The sequence below is a fragment of the Oncorhynchus gorbuscha genome, linkage group LG03 (assembly GCF_021184085.1).
Source record: "Oncorhynchus gorbuscha isolate QuinsamMale2020 ecotype Even-year linkage group LG03, OgorEven_v1.0, whole genome shotgun sequence".
Taxonomy (NCBI): domain Eukaryota; kingdom Metazoa; phylum Chordata; class Actinopteri; order Salmoniformes; family Salmonidae; genus Oncorhynchus; species Oncorhynchus gorbuscha.
In genome coordinates this window covers 48,458,647-48,473,302 of record NC_060175.1, presented here as the reverse complement: position 1 = coordinate 48,473,302, position 14,656 = coordinate 48,458,647, and the positions used below count along the sequence as shown (strand labels likewise).

Genomic DNA, 14,656 nt, shown 5'->3' with positions numbered 1-14,656 from the left:
GTCAGAGGAAAGAGGACGGCTGCCTGCTGCACACAGCCGATGTTCATGAGGACAAATATAAGCACCTACCACCCACCACACATGATCATTATCGGTGTCCCATCCTTAAAACCACTGTGACAAAATACACCGGGCACACACTCAAAAAGAAAGTTGAGAATTTATTTAGGATTATCATTGTATTAAATTCACAAACAAGACTGTTAAATTAAACATAAGATTAAGAAAACAGGTGTGAAATTGAATTTTAGGGGGATTGTGGTGGATTGAGTCAGGATTAGGAGTGGTGTGTGTGTGTGTGTGGGGGGGGGGGGGGGGGATCCAATGTACACTAAAACATCACCACCCCAATATCCAATGTCAAAGCAAAATATAAACATACAAAAATGATTTGATCATGTTTCAGAAAACAAAGGTTTGCTGATCTAATTTCTATAGGTATACACACACCATATGCTTTTTATTATTCATCTCCAATGATAACAGTGACTGGGTATACCACACACAGTCAAACAAAGGAAACTAACTTGGCATATATGCCAAAGAACAGAGTAACAATTCCATCAAATAATGTATCTGATGTAAGAAGGGTAAGAGACTAGGAATTACAATCAAATTCAAATAATTAAGCACCAATTATCAACTAAAAATGTCAAGTCAGACTTTCATTTTTTTTTGTATTGGATTTAATGTATATAGGCTGCTTCTGAAGTGTAAGTTCTTAGTGTGAAGCAAATCTGCACAAAACCAAATATACAGTATGTACAATGTTTCAACCGTACAAAATCTGGGTGGCTGTTAACGATGGATAGTATAGAAATACAGTACTGCGTTTGATTTTCAAAGTTATATCTAGCAATTAAGACCAGATTTTTAAAAAGTAGGTTATCTACTCTGCACCAGATGCCAAAAAAAAGACAATATGCTATTCCACAGGCAATCATGACTCTTGGGGAGCGTGGAACATGCACAGAGTTCTCATGGCAACAGTTCTGTTCCAAACACTAGAAGAACACAGAATGACCTAAATGGTGCTGCACCGGTAGGACTCCTATGAACATTGCAGGCTCCTTCCATGATGTACATGAACACAAGTCATCCACATTAAGTAGTGGTGAAGTGTAGGTAGGTAAAGAAACCAAGCCTGTTTTTATGTAGCAATAACAACTGTTAGGGCAAACCAAATTGTGAACAAATTGTACGTTCACATGACTGAATGTATGATAGCAAAAAAAAAAAAAAAACAGTTTGAACAGGATTAGTTTCATTTCGACATACACCCTGTGAGTGATCCAATTGGTGCTTGCTGGGTTGAAAAATGAGGTAGCTCAATCATTGGTCAATTTCTTGGATTCGATTTTTTGCTAAATGCTTACTCTGCATCGGCAACATCAGCACATTCTAGCCAGAGGAGCCATAGCAATGTAACTACTCCCATTCCCCCCTTCAGCCAATCACATTAGAGGTGACATCAAGCACAGAATCATCACAAAGACAGATCAAGATTGTCGAAGTCTAGGCTCATGGTAAGATAGGAGCAGTCAAGAGTTAAGTGGACGACTAGAGAACAATCAAGTGACGCAGCACAGCGTGGCTGTTGGTTGAAGGATAAGGGGTTAAGGAACTGTTGTGAGAACTATCAGCGACAGAGAGTGGGATTGAATACTAGAACCTGCATAGTTAATTATTTTGCCAAACCCCCTTTCACTTGATGCATATAAAGTCTGATACAAAATGAAAACACCGGTCATCAAAATAAACAAAACAACAATTCAAACAGTGCAATATTTTCTTCCTTTTATCTACACTTTATTTAGAACTAAAAGATATTCTCTTAACAAGATGAAAAACAAAAACAATGTCTGAAAAACAGAAAGGAAAGTGTTTCCTTGTGTTGGGGTAAAGTCATGAAGGGGTTGGTGACTTCAGGTGAGTGGGGGTCCCGTCCAGCCCCATCTCATCCACCATAGGACACCATAGAATGTCAACCATTAACAGATCCACAAGCTACCTGGACGGGCTGAGTAAAGCTACAAGTACCAGTCGACTAGATTCACCTAAGAGAGAGAGCCCTACATACACATATAGATCAGAGACGAAGCCATTCATTCAAAAGACCACTGGACAAGACTGATGCCACCTCTGCATCCAGTCATGAGCAGCCCTCTTAGGCTCCCAGACATGGAGTCAACACTTCCCTTCTCTAAGAGAGCCATGTGGGCTAGAAGACACACAGGGGGGACTTAGTCTTCAGACATACTCTGGGCCTCCCCACTTATAACAAGTCCCCCATAGTGAAAACAAACCATTTTCTGTGTTAGATGGATAGATCCTATCTAATTTGTTGCATCGTATGTATAGATTTTTCAATATATTTATGTAATATATAAAAGGCTATTTGATTTTACCTAAAGCAAACCACCAACATAGGAGTATTTCAAGGTCCAAGAAATGTATCTCTCTACTGTAGGGTCTGGTAATGGACAGACAAACAGGTGCAGTCTCGCCCCTTCTCCTCCGAAGAGAATGGAGCGAGGAGTGAAGATGGCCAGGATTGTAGAATCACCCCCCCACCCCTCCTTCAGTAACGGCCTCCTGGCCTAGTTACAGACAGCATAGCAACGAGTCTGTGTCCAGCCACAGTTACAGTCCTGCTCTAGCTTTCTGGCATGGTCATCACTCATGATAGGTGTCCATACCCCAGCAACCCCCTACCCCCTCCACCAGGCCAGCCACACCCAAACCCGCCTGTATGGGTTAATCCTCCAGCAGGTCCCTGTCCAGGTCCATGAAGGGCTCGTCTATGTAGCTGGCTATGGCACACAGAGAAGTCCTGTCTGAGCCCAGCAGCACTGACACTGTCTCCTTCCAGTAGTCAAAGGGGATGCAGGAGCTCTGAGGGAGAGAGGAAACAGGGGGTTAAGACTTGTAAAACACATATTTTTTACCCAAAGAGGAGAAGGGGATATTCATGGTAAGTGGAGTAGTGCAAAATCGCAACATGAAACTTTCTCCGGTCTTAGGAAATACAAAATACTACCGCCGACCCTGCCCGGTACCCCAACAAAATGTGGTGGACACAGACTAATGAAAACACAAGCACATTTATAGGATTTGAAGATTGGCTTCCGCGCGCGTCTTCTGAAACACACCCAGCTCCGTGCCATTGAACTAGTTTCTGACTAAATGGCCCCTCACTAAACCTTGCAAGATTTGAATTTAAAGTTTAGTCAAAGGCTAGTTAAATGACAGTCCAGCCAGTCTACGGACTACAACTAGATCGGGTGAGCTCATAACAGGGACGCAAACTGCCGAGGGCCCAAAAAGGTGACAAACGTTACATATTTTCAGGGAATAACAAGCACATATTTGAACAATCTCAATACCCTGGAAGCATGTTTATGGTAGGCTGGCCTTGTTTAATTGATGCCGTGGGTCTTTAATCCACATAAGTGTATAGTTCCATATCACAACATGTTGCTGAATACATGAGCGAAGCAGAGGGCCTGTATATGCCTATTTGGCAAGCCAGCTGTGCAGGGCTGCATCTCACTGTAGTAGGCTGCATCTATCTCACTGTAGTAGGCTGCATCTATCTCACTGTAGTAGGCTGCATCTATCTCACTGTAGTAGGCTGCATCTATCTCACTGTAGTAGGCTGCATCTATCTCACTGTAGTAGGCTGCATCTCACTGTAGTAGGCTGCATCTCACTGTAGTAGGCTGCATCTATCTCACTGTAGTAGGCTGCATCTATCTCACTGTAGTAGGCTGCATCTCACTGTAGTAGGCTGCATCTCACTGTAGTAGGCTGCATCTCACTGTAGTAGGCTGCATCTCACTGTAGTAGGCTGCATCTCACTGTAGTAGGCTGCATCTCACTGTAGTAGGCTGCATCTCACTGTAGTAGGCTGCATCTCACTGTAGTAGGCTGCATCTCACTGTAGTAGGCTGTGTGCTGGTCATTTGGATCTCGATTCAAATCTAATTTTATTGATGACATACACATATTTAGCAGATGTTATGGCGGGTGTAGTGAAATGCTTGTGTTCCTAGCTCCAACCGTGCAGTGGAGTAGTATCACTTGCCTTTTGTTTACTGCATTTGTTTACTGTTAATGTAAGTAGCCTAAATAAAAGATTGCGTCATGCTTTTATCAATCTGATACTGTTTACTAGGCCTACTTGGTAGTGCTGTTTTGTTCTATTTGAATTCATTCGTTTGCATTTGCAGTTGTCAGTATACTGAGCCAAACTGCAATCCAGTATTTTTGTTTGCATGCATGAATAACTAGGCTACCACTTCCAGCATTTATTAAGACAGCAGTGTTCATGGCTACATTCACAGGCTGTCGGTAATAGGTGACTTACCCTATTTATCTTGTAGCCTATATTCATTACCAAAACAGCCTTGCTTTAGTGTGATAAGCAGCAGAGATGGGCTACAGATTTTGTGCCAACCTGTCACTTCCAAAATCACTCAATCAATGGTCTCAAGAGTCTCGCCATTTTAACTTTTATGGTTATTGTGGTGTAGCGTGATATAAGCAGAACTCAATATACAATTCCAATGCAAGAACCCCCCCCAAAAAATGCCAACTGCCCCCTTAGTCACTTTATCCTGGCGCCGGGTCTGGAGAGAAGCAGCTGAGTAGACTAATGACTGGTTAGGGGATGTGACTGGCTGCGCACAGCTGTCACACGTGATATTGGATGAAGCGATCCGATTTGACATATATGACATCACACTCTGAACTCTGATATTCTATTTTAGCTTGTCAGCATAGATGCTAAAGTAGTTCGCTAGCTAACGTTAATAACTTAGTGTGTAATAATTTGCGCTACTGAAACATAAGTACGGCTGTAATATGTGTTTTAAGTATTGTGGTAATCGTATCACCGCCACCCCGGCGGTTACGAGTCACGAAGGCAGTCAAATTCCACGTGGCCATTTAGTCACGGTAATTAGGGTTCTCCAAGTTCTGATGCTGCTGATGGTCATTAGTAGCCTAACAAATTTCGTAGCTGCCTGGTACTCAGCACTATTGTCCCTCTATTCACTCTGACATCAATGCAAATGTAATCGAAAATCTAATCAAACACTTCATGAGAGCCCACGATCTCATGTTGCGCAACATTTCAATAGGCCTTGCAATTGCGTGAGAAAACACAGTGATTAAAAATAGGAGGATCCCATCAGCTTTCTATAGGCTAGGCCTACTATTTTTTTTTATATATATTTTTTTACTTTCCTAATATTAAGTACATTGCTTCTCTTTACAACAGGAGTATAGCCTACCTGACTGGCATGAAAATAAACCACAGGGGGAAAGGTGTCCTCCATTCGCAATTTAAGTGAATATATGTATTATTTCCCCAAACTTTTTTTGACAGGTGCATGATAAATGCTAAATCAAAACAAATTTCACACATATATATTATTTTGTATATGTAAAGACAAAATTAAATCAAGAATAGTCTGATGGGTGACAATACCAGCCTATCACATGTGAATTCTATATTATCACTTGTGAATAATGCCAAGCGTAAGGCAAGAAACAATACCTTTTTTGCAACTTTGTCGAATCATAGTCGCACACCTCATGTAGCCTAGCCCATAGGCCTATATATATATGTTCTAATAAGGTTTGTATCACAACTAAAGTGTCCAAATAACTTCTTAAAATTAAGCACATTAATCCTCTTTACAAGGGTTGTATAGAGCCTAACTGGCGTGTGAGTTTCAAGTTTGGGGAAGATAATTTTCACCATAAAAATGCACCTTTATAATAAAAGCATTATATGCATAATCACATTTACGGTAATGTTTGATAATGTTGTTTTCCCGCTAATGGAACATACATGCTTACTGCTGTGTGTGCATTACTGCACTTATAATGGGAAGATATAGCCGAATAGTTTATCAACATTTTTTTCATCTAAATGTTCTGATCTGTTGCGTCAGCCTCATTGCATAAAACAGTTTTGGGATTCTAGTGGTTATATTAATTTGGGATCCATCGCATCCCACAACTGTCCCAGACTATGTTTGGAATATTTATTTCACGCACAGAATAGGTCGACTTTTGTACTATGGGGATAGTAGATTGACATAGGCTAGTGCTTTTGCTGTTCGTTAGGCCTACTCATCTGGTTGGATGACGAAATGTAAATGTGGACAGTTCTTCATTATGCACCTTGGAATTGGATAAGGATGCACGCATTTGCGTCCCGATGTGTCTTCACTTGTAGCCTACAAGGAAGACCTGATCACGTGGAGAGCCATGTGAGTGAGGTGCTTCAGAGCATGCAGCACTCAGGGAGAGGCTCATTATAAATTATTAAACTTATACTTTGTGGCACAACGGCCACAAAAGGCATATATTTTTTTAGGGTGCATTACAGCCACACAAAGGGGTTGCCACCGGGAAATTCGAGGCATTATCATCTGCTTGCCAAATTGTGAATGAGAGACTGATGTATTGTGTACAGTCCGTGCAAAAAAACAACAAAGCAGAGCTCATGCCTTTCAAGCAACTTTTTTCAAATCATCGTTAGAATCGCATCATGCAGCCTTACAATGTATTAAAAATCAAAACATATAGCCCAACGTTTGTAGAACAACTAAAGTTACATTAATAACTCTAAACTAAGCATATAGGAATACCTATTTCTTTGTTAACCGCTCAACACAGAATAGCCGTATGTGTGCACTCCCTCAAATTGTTTGGTGAAAATATCCTTTCTATTTTATTTAGCTTTGTTCAATTGTAGTCTTCATACTAGAAAAATAATGCCACGGGAATTCAATGAAGATTTTGTCTGCTAAATGAACTAGTGTAGCCAACAGCCATATGGCATAGCCAGATCAGGATAACTCAAGTATGCTATTCTGTTATTCTGAAATAGATTACATTTTCTTCATATCATGTTTCTTTAGACCTGTCTAAAATAAATTATAGATTTATTGTGAAGGTGTAGGCTATATTACATGGATTTATTAGACTTTTTAAAATGTAGATGTTCCAAAGGTCTGCATCAGTGGCTTGTAGGCTATGTGTTGAAGCCAGGAGATGCTAAATGTGTTTATGTTAATTAACGGTTAATTATCATGAGACAGTTGACAATCACTGGCTGACTAAATTTTGTGACCGCCACAGCGCTAAACATAAGCAAATTATAGTTGCATGTATCAAATACAACCGCAGCATTATTGCGAACACAGGTTGCTTACCTCAAGTTGCATTCCAAATTTCCCAGTCAGGAACAAAGTTTGTTGTGTGGAGTGGATGATGACTCAGCCGCCAGAGAAGGTAACGTTAGTGAGCACAAAGTGGGAGAACCTCAATTGCATACTTCTCGCTCCTCAAACCCCAATGGATGTGAAAGCCAGAGGTCCCTCCCCTCTGACCTTCTCCTCCAATGGGTTTTGAGAAGGAGGTGAGGAGAGAGGACGCGAGGAGTGTGCAATTGAGATTCTGTTCACACCTCTCTTTTATAGCTCAATGGGTGACACACTGCGTACGTTGCCAGGCATACTTTTGTTTTCATGGATCGACACAATTCATGTGAATTACCTATTTTGAGATCAAAACTGTGAATATCGCCAAGAAGCGCCAAGTTTGCATCCCTGCATAATATATTTTGAAGAAAATAAATCTGGTTTTCCCTTGTTTGGGACAGAGCAGGGCGAGGACACTCACGTTCTCCAGACAGGTGCTGTCCTTGTCCTTGTTGAGGTAGTGGCGCTGCCAGAAGCGCAGCAGGTTGTGGAAGTTGTTTAGCAGGCAGCCAGGATATTTCTCTGCATACTCCTTCTCTCTCAATGTGTTGAGGTAGAAGGGAAGTTTACCCCGCCTCCTGGCCAGCATCAGGACCACCAGGCTGGTGTTCAGACAGCTCACATTCTCCTGGGCCAGGGGATGGGCAGGGGAGAGGGGGACATGTCAGCGCCAGATGTTGGAGAACAACAACCTCAAACACTAATAAACTGAGGACACATTCCTCTTATCCTGAAAGAGAGATACAGAGGTGTGGGTTTGTCTGGTGTTAGAGAGACCTGTGTGAGAGTCTGCACGTTGATGACATTGACCAGCCTGAAGAGGAAGGACAGCCTGTTCTCCACCCGGGCCATGTAGGACAGCAGACAGCATTCAGACAGCACCTCCACCACTGCAGGACCACAGCCAGCAACAATTACATCAGGAACAGCACCATTATAATGCACTCAAAGCTTGAATTCATTCCAGCATTGGCAGCTTAAGATACTACATGTGACCCTCTCTCATCGTTCCATTCACTTACTATGGGATTAGACAGTGCGGCTTACCTTTCACATCCTCTGTCTGGCTCTCGAAGCGGTCGAGGGACAGGACGATGCAGCGCACCAGCATGTTGGAGTCCACCAGGGAACTGTTGATCTGGGTCATGAAGGTCTGGAACTGCAGCCGAGCCGAACAGAGGAATGGGACACACAGCATTATAGAACACACACATCGCAAAAACTTGGGTACATTGAGATTACTTATATATGACTATAAGAATCGATATTGCATTATTTCATGTATTTTCTGGGGGGTTGCTACTCGCTAAGGGTTTCACCTTGTCGTCTGTGCTGACATATTTGTTGAACCTCTTGAAGGCGTCGATGTTGAACTTCATGAGTTCCCCCAGCAGGTCAAAGTAGCTCTGCAGGACATCTCTGGACTTACAGCCACTGTCTATGATGCAGAACAGGATGTGTTCTAGCAGCCCCCTCTTCAGCAGAAACATCTGGTCCGCATAAGAGGTGGCTCCACGGAGGAAACTCTCCACTGCCCTGGCCTGCCAGAACCTAAAGGAGGAGTCTGGAGGCTCCCTCTTCATGACGGCGAGCAGACGTGTGAGGAGTCCCTTCTTCCCATCGCACACTAGACTCCTGCAGGAGCACAAGGAGACAGGGAGAGCGCATTAGTGTGTGAATCACTCAAAAGATTTAGGACACACAATATGGTATTGCATTTGAGGTTTCAGAGATCATAATGCCTCTGTAGTGTGACGTATTGAGGGTGGAGTCAAAAAGGAGTCCCGGCCGTGATTGGGAGTCCCATAGGGCGGCGCACAATTGGCCCAGCGTCATCTGGGTTTGGCCGGGGTATTTGTTCTTAACTGACTTGCCTAGTTAAATAAATGTTACATTTAGGATGCATACCTGTCTGTATTGACTAAGGCCTCCACCTCCGGTATGTTGGCCTTCAGAGAAATGGCACTCAGTTCGTTCAGCTCCTGACTGTTCAGAAGAAGGTACTTGTTCCTGAAATAAAGAAAATGTTGTTTGTTAAACTCAAGTGAAGCTAACGGGGGAACTTTCGGTCAAACAGACTGTTTGAAGGTTACTCACTCGTGGTGGTCACTGAAGCTCTGGAGAAGCCTCAGAAACTGGATCTTGAAGGATATTTCCTAAGGGAAGGACAGAATCAGCGTGATTGATATTGCAAATGTTATAACACAGCAATGGTAATATGTTACCCAGAGTGAGAATCCTAGAAAAAGCCACCGATCATGTCCAGGGACAGCTCAGTGAGAGACGAGTGCACTGCTTACAGGACTGCAGTCACAGTTCTCGTTCTGTCCATGCACCACGTGATCGGACGAGGTGTACTTCCTCCAGATCAGCTTGTCAAACAGGTTGTTGAGACCTGGGATCAGACGGAACTCTGCTAACATCTTGTGTACCTGAGGAAGACGGATCAGGTGGTCAAATACACACAAGAGCACAGGAGTGCCTACACCGGAGAACCCATGTCCTGTATTAGGTGAGGCGTCTGCTCTGTCCCTCAGTCCCTCACCTGGTTCCTCTGGCGGCCCATTAGCAGCACACAGAGCACGTAGAGCACCTCCACCTTGTACATGATCTCATGGACGATCTTCATGGACTGGGGCAGACGGTGCCTCAGAGGGCTGGTGGCCATCGAACTCTCATCTGATGACTCTGTGGAGGAGACACAACAGGATGTAATTTAAAATTATTATTTTTTAAATTAAAATGAGAAGAAATGTTTATAGATAAGTACAGAGGTACAAGGGTAGGTGACAACCGAGATGTCCAGGATATTTCTGTATAGTACAATAAATAAACATTTCACAGGCAGAATGGTGCATCTAATGTTAGACCTTTTAAGTGATAACTGGCAGTGGTACAGAGCAGGAGCAGAGAGGATGCTGACCTGTGCTGCTGTGCTCAGCTTCCTCCGTGGCCATCTGCATGAGGGCGTCCAGCACCAAGGCATTGTCCAGCCACGTGTACCAGTCCTCCAGCTCCTGCAGGAAGTTTGACGCCCCGGTGGCCTCAGACACCTTCCTGGTGGCCAGCTTACACAGGCGCTCGATGAAGCCCGGGATGTTCAGGAGGGTAACTGGGAACAGGGAGGCAGGGTGGGCTCATTCATCGATCATGTAACGTTACTCTACAATAGTTTCCGGTTGAGCACCGACGGGAAAACTTTTGGACAGAATAAGGGTATCGAATTTAAATGAGTACTACAAATGAACAGACGAATCAAACCAATACTTTAACGAGACCCTAAAGAAAGGGTAATTGAGCTAAATAGTGAGAATACAATCTAATCTCTCCAGTGTGTTCCCGTATCCCTGTCCTACCTTGATTGACCTCTGCACGTGAGGGGCTTGCGTTGCGTTTCTGCTGTGCATTCTTGGCCAGCAGGGTGTGTTTGTCATCATTTCTCACGTCGGGTTCTGAGATGGTGACAGAGAGGATGCGGCAGAAGTTAGCCAGCTGCTGCTGGTCGAAGCTCTGGACCAGACCAGACAGGTTAGGAATCCCCTCCAACTGGATCATGTCCTGGGGCAGAGAGAAGACCAGGACCAAACAAATGGATCACCATCGGCATAACATGATCATGGACACCAAATCTCTACCTAGAGCAAACCCTCATACTCTGTGTGAACAATATTAGTATAAATTAAAATAATATGAAGACTTTGCCGTGAAGTTGCTCTGACCTTCTTGACGCCGAGAATATCCTCGATTAAAGTGGCAGTCTGTAGAAACGTCTTCTTGTTCGTCATCAAGGTGAAGAGAAACAGGACAAAGTCGTCTCTGGCTGCAAGGCTCTTTGTAACCCCTTCCGTCTGAGAAAATGTGGGGAGAGATTTGACGATTAATGAATGTCTAAAGAGGAAAAAGCAGACATGACAACGTTTTTTTTGCATATGAAGTGATGGCCTGCGAAGAGGGAACTTACACATATACAGCAGTTATAAAGAACACTGAGGCAGTCCTTGATTAAGTCATCATTCACTGCAGGGACAAGAGACACAGACATGAATAGCAACGGTCCCTTATGTCAAAAGTGCAGTCTTCAGAGAGAAATTATATCAGACCTAAGTGTTACTGCTTACTTTGAGGTTTCTTCTTCTGCATAGTGAGTGTAGGCCTCATCAAGATCTCTACCAGCAGCTTCGAAGGGATGGAAAAATGAATGCAATGAACAAACGTCGCCTGATAGTATCCCAGAAGGCACTGATACACTGCAGTAGGAGGTGACATGGCGGATTCAAGACATTCAAACTGGTCATTGATTTACTTTCCATCACAGCACAGAACACACTAGTAACAAGAGCATAATAAACAGTATGTAAACATACATCAACTCCACCAAAGAGGTCAAAGGTGTATGTGTTGGGAAAGGTGGATTCTTGAGCACTCTTCCTGTCTTCTGTGACAAAAGACATGGCCTCCATGGAAAGTAGGGATGATAGTTCCTGTTAAAAATAACGGATAATTAGGCCTTAATCTTAGAGTAAACTATACACATTCAGTCGGCTCCTATAGTCTAGGAGACTGCGCTTAGTTGATGTTGTGGTGTATATATTATCTGGGTACCTTTAGTACACTGTGTGTGTGGGAGAGGTCACTGTTAGGATGGCTGCTCTCATGGAGCTTCTGCAGCAGCTCAGGGATGCCGTGCCATTTGGCCCTCTTATCTCTCTCCTGGAGCAGAGCCTCTGGGAGCTGGAACACAACGAATGAGTGGTGGATACAGGAAATATGCGAGAGCTTAGAAAATGTCTCCGGTATGTTCCCGTGTCACAAGAACACTGACAGTTGATCCTGTTACCCTACCCTCAGCACACCCACACAACCGGAGACAGATTTAACAAAAGCCTAGGTCTTAGATGTTAGTGCAAAAATAATCGCATCCTCTCCAGATTCCAGTTGCAGAGACCATCTTCTGGCACCAGTTAAGTCAGAAGTCATTCCAAATCATGCTCCTCACAAATGGAGCACAATATAACTTTCAGTTCTCAAAACTCAATTATCACTGAAACGTTGAGAGGAATGTGGCTCAAACTGCCATTTGAGACTTTTTATTGGAATCGGTGGAGCAACACATAGGCCTTTTCTATTCTTTAACGGCAAGTTGGCAGTGAGTTAAGCAGGCCACATTTCACAAGAATGAAATGAGGAAAATAAGTAAAAGCTTATCAGTGCTGCTGAGGTCTGAGGTTGCCTTGAAAAGTACACAGGATTCCTTAGTTTCAATATCAGAGAATTTGTCCTGTCCCCATTGCATTTTCAGAAATGTTGCGCTTATGAGTTGACTTCATAGCTATTATTAGTAAGGTTACTATACTAATAGTTATATGGATTTATTTGGTTTTGGATTTTATTTTCATGGTAGTACAGAATTGGGCAGCTCATGATTGAGCGTACAAACTTTCCAGCACAATAGGTGGTGGCATGCACTGTAAACATTTGTTTGCGGACTGCCATGATCTCCATAGAAGAAGAAGGGCAGGGAGTCAGAGGGTAATTCTAGGATAGACATACTCAGCATGCACAAGGTAGCTCTTCATGTTAAATGTATAATTCAAAAGGTTTGTTTTAAAATCACCACCATCTAGTCTACTGCAGCCATTTGTATACACACATGAATGAGTGCATAATGTATCATTTCCAGTGGTGTAAAGTACTTAAGTAAAAATACTTACTAAGTCGTTTTTTGGGGTATCTGTACTTTACTATTTATATTTTTGACAACTTTTACTCCACTACATTCCTAAAGAAAATAATGTACTTTTTACTCCATCCATTTTCCCTGACAGCCAAAAGTACTAGTTACATTTTGAATGCTTAGCAGGACAGGAAAATGGTCCAATTCACACACTTATCAAGAGAACATCCCTGGTCATTCCTACTGCCTCTGATCTGGCGGACTCACTAAACACAAATTCATCGTTTGTAAATTGTGTCTGAGTGTTGAACTGTGTCCCTGGCTATCCGTGAATTAAATAAACAAGAACATCGTGTCGTCAGGTTTACTTAATATAAGATATTTAAAATTATTTATACTTTTACCTTTGATAATTAAGTACATTTAAAACCAAATACTTTTAGACTTTTACTTAAGTAGTATTTTACTGGGGTGACTTTTACTTGAGTGATTTTCTTTTAAAGGTATCTTTACCTTTACTCGAGTATAAACATTGGGTACTTTTTCCACCACTGACCATTTCCACAAGATTATTAGCAAAACAAAAGGTGTCGTAGATTTTCAACAGTGCATGAAAGAGAAAGGTTTTTGCCCCTGTAAGGTTTATTTATCTGGCTAGTAATGAGAGGCTCACATGAGCAAAAACAAGTAGCTAGTTAGGTAAAATACCTGTTGGCAGTATAATGACTGAGCCGTGCCCAGGCACAGATGGGCGGCTCCCATTTATGGAAACGAAAGTAGCTGGGGGCTGGTGTCGTTAACGTTACGTAATCACGCGTGTTGTTCCAAGTTAGTTATATCTAGCAGATGAAAAACACATCCTGTCAAAACCTAAAACCAAGCTAGTTAGCCGTAGCTAACTGATAGCCAAACTAAGCTGCTAGCAGCAGTGGCGCACTCTTTCCGTTTCGCAAAGTCATCAAATGTTAGGTAGCTCGCTAATATAACAACATTGAGTAATATAACTAACTACAGATACCAATTGTATGTAACGTCATGGATGGGAACAGACACATACGATACTACCAAAGATGGCTATCTACTTGGGTTAGCGAAAAAAAAGGTTAGCGTAAATATACTAGCAACACTTAAAAAAATCTTAATCAACAAAAGAGCTAACAAGTGTAGGCTACATCAAGGTTTCGGTTGTCATTTTATTGTAAGTGGCTAACTTGCGGGTGTATTTGGTCATTTAGCGAAATGATCACATTATTTTGTAGCATAGACAGCTAATGTTAGCCAACTAAACAGAAAGTCTGATAAACAGCTAGCTAGTTTCCCTATATATGCTAACGTTAGCTAGCTCTCAGCAGGGTTACCAAACGCAATCCCAGCCAGGCTTGAGTCGTCCTTCCCCTTTCAAATACCTTCATTGCCGATACATCGCACAAGTTGTCTTACCTGTGTCCCTCTGCTGAAACCCTGGCCTGCGATCTGACTGTGTGTGATTTTTGCAATGATATTTCGACTGCTTCGCTTTCCTCCAGTCCAAGGGGACTCAGACCCCAGAAACGTCGCCATTATTTCTTTTTCCTGAACAGTTCTAAGCAGGAAGTTCTGTGGATTTAGTGAGCTATGGTTGATACAAAATATTCCCATGTATCTAGCGGTATCTAGTGGTAGGACTTGAAAATGGTTTTGACATGAGATGCTTTCTCTTTGT

General features: G+C 42.6%; 1 protein-coding gene across 1 annotated transcript; it reads right to left on the bottom strand.

Moving 5' to 3' along the window:
* Window positions 1-148: 148 nt before the first annotated feature.
* Window positions 149-14,553, bottom strand: trpc4apa (transient receptor potential cation channel, subfamily C, member 4 associated protein a). The gene is made up of 17 exons (XM_046342733.1): window positions 14,395-14,553; window positions 11,883-12,011; window positions 11,645-11,761; window positions 11,399-11,456; window positions 11,242-11,297; window positions 11,000-11,128; window positions 10,637-10,838; window positions 10,204-10,392; window positions 9,826-9,968; window positions 9,581-9,712; window positions 9,378-9,436; window positions 9,189-9,290; window positions 8,600-8,915; window positions 8,328-8,439; window positions 8,058-8,170; window positions 7,702-7,908; window positions 149-2,895 (listed from the first exon to the last, which is right to left on the bottom strand). The coding sequence occupies exons 1-17, from the start codon at window positions 14,512-14,514 to the stop codon at window positions 2,758-2,760; spliced, it is 2,322 nt and encodes a 773-aa protein (XP_046198689.1). The 5' UTR covers window positions 14,515-14,553; the 3' UTR covers window positions 149-2,757.
* Between the last annotated feature and the right edge of the window lie 103 nt (window positions 14,554-14,656).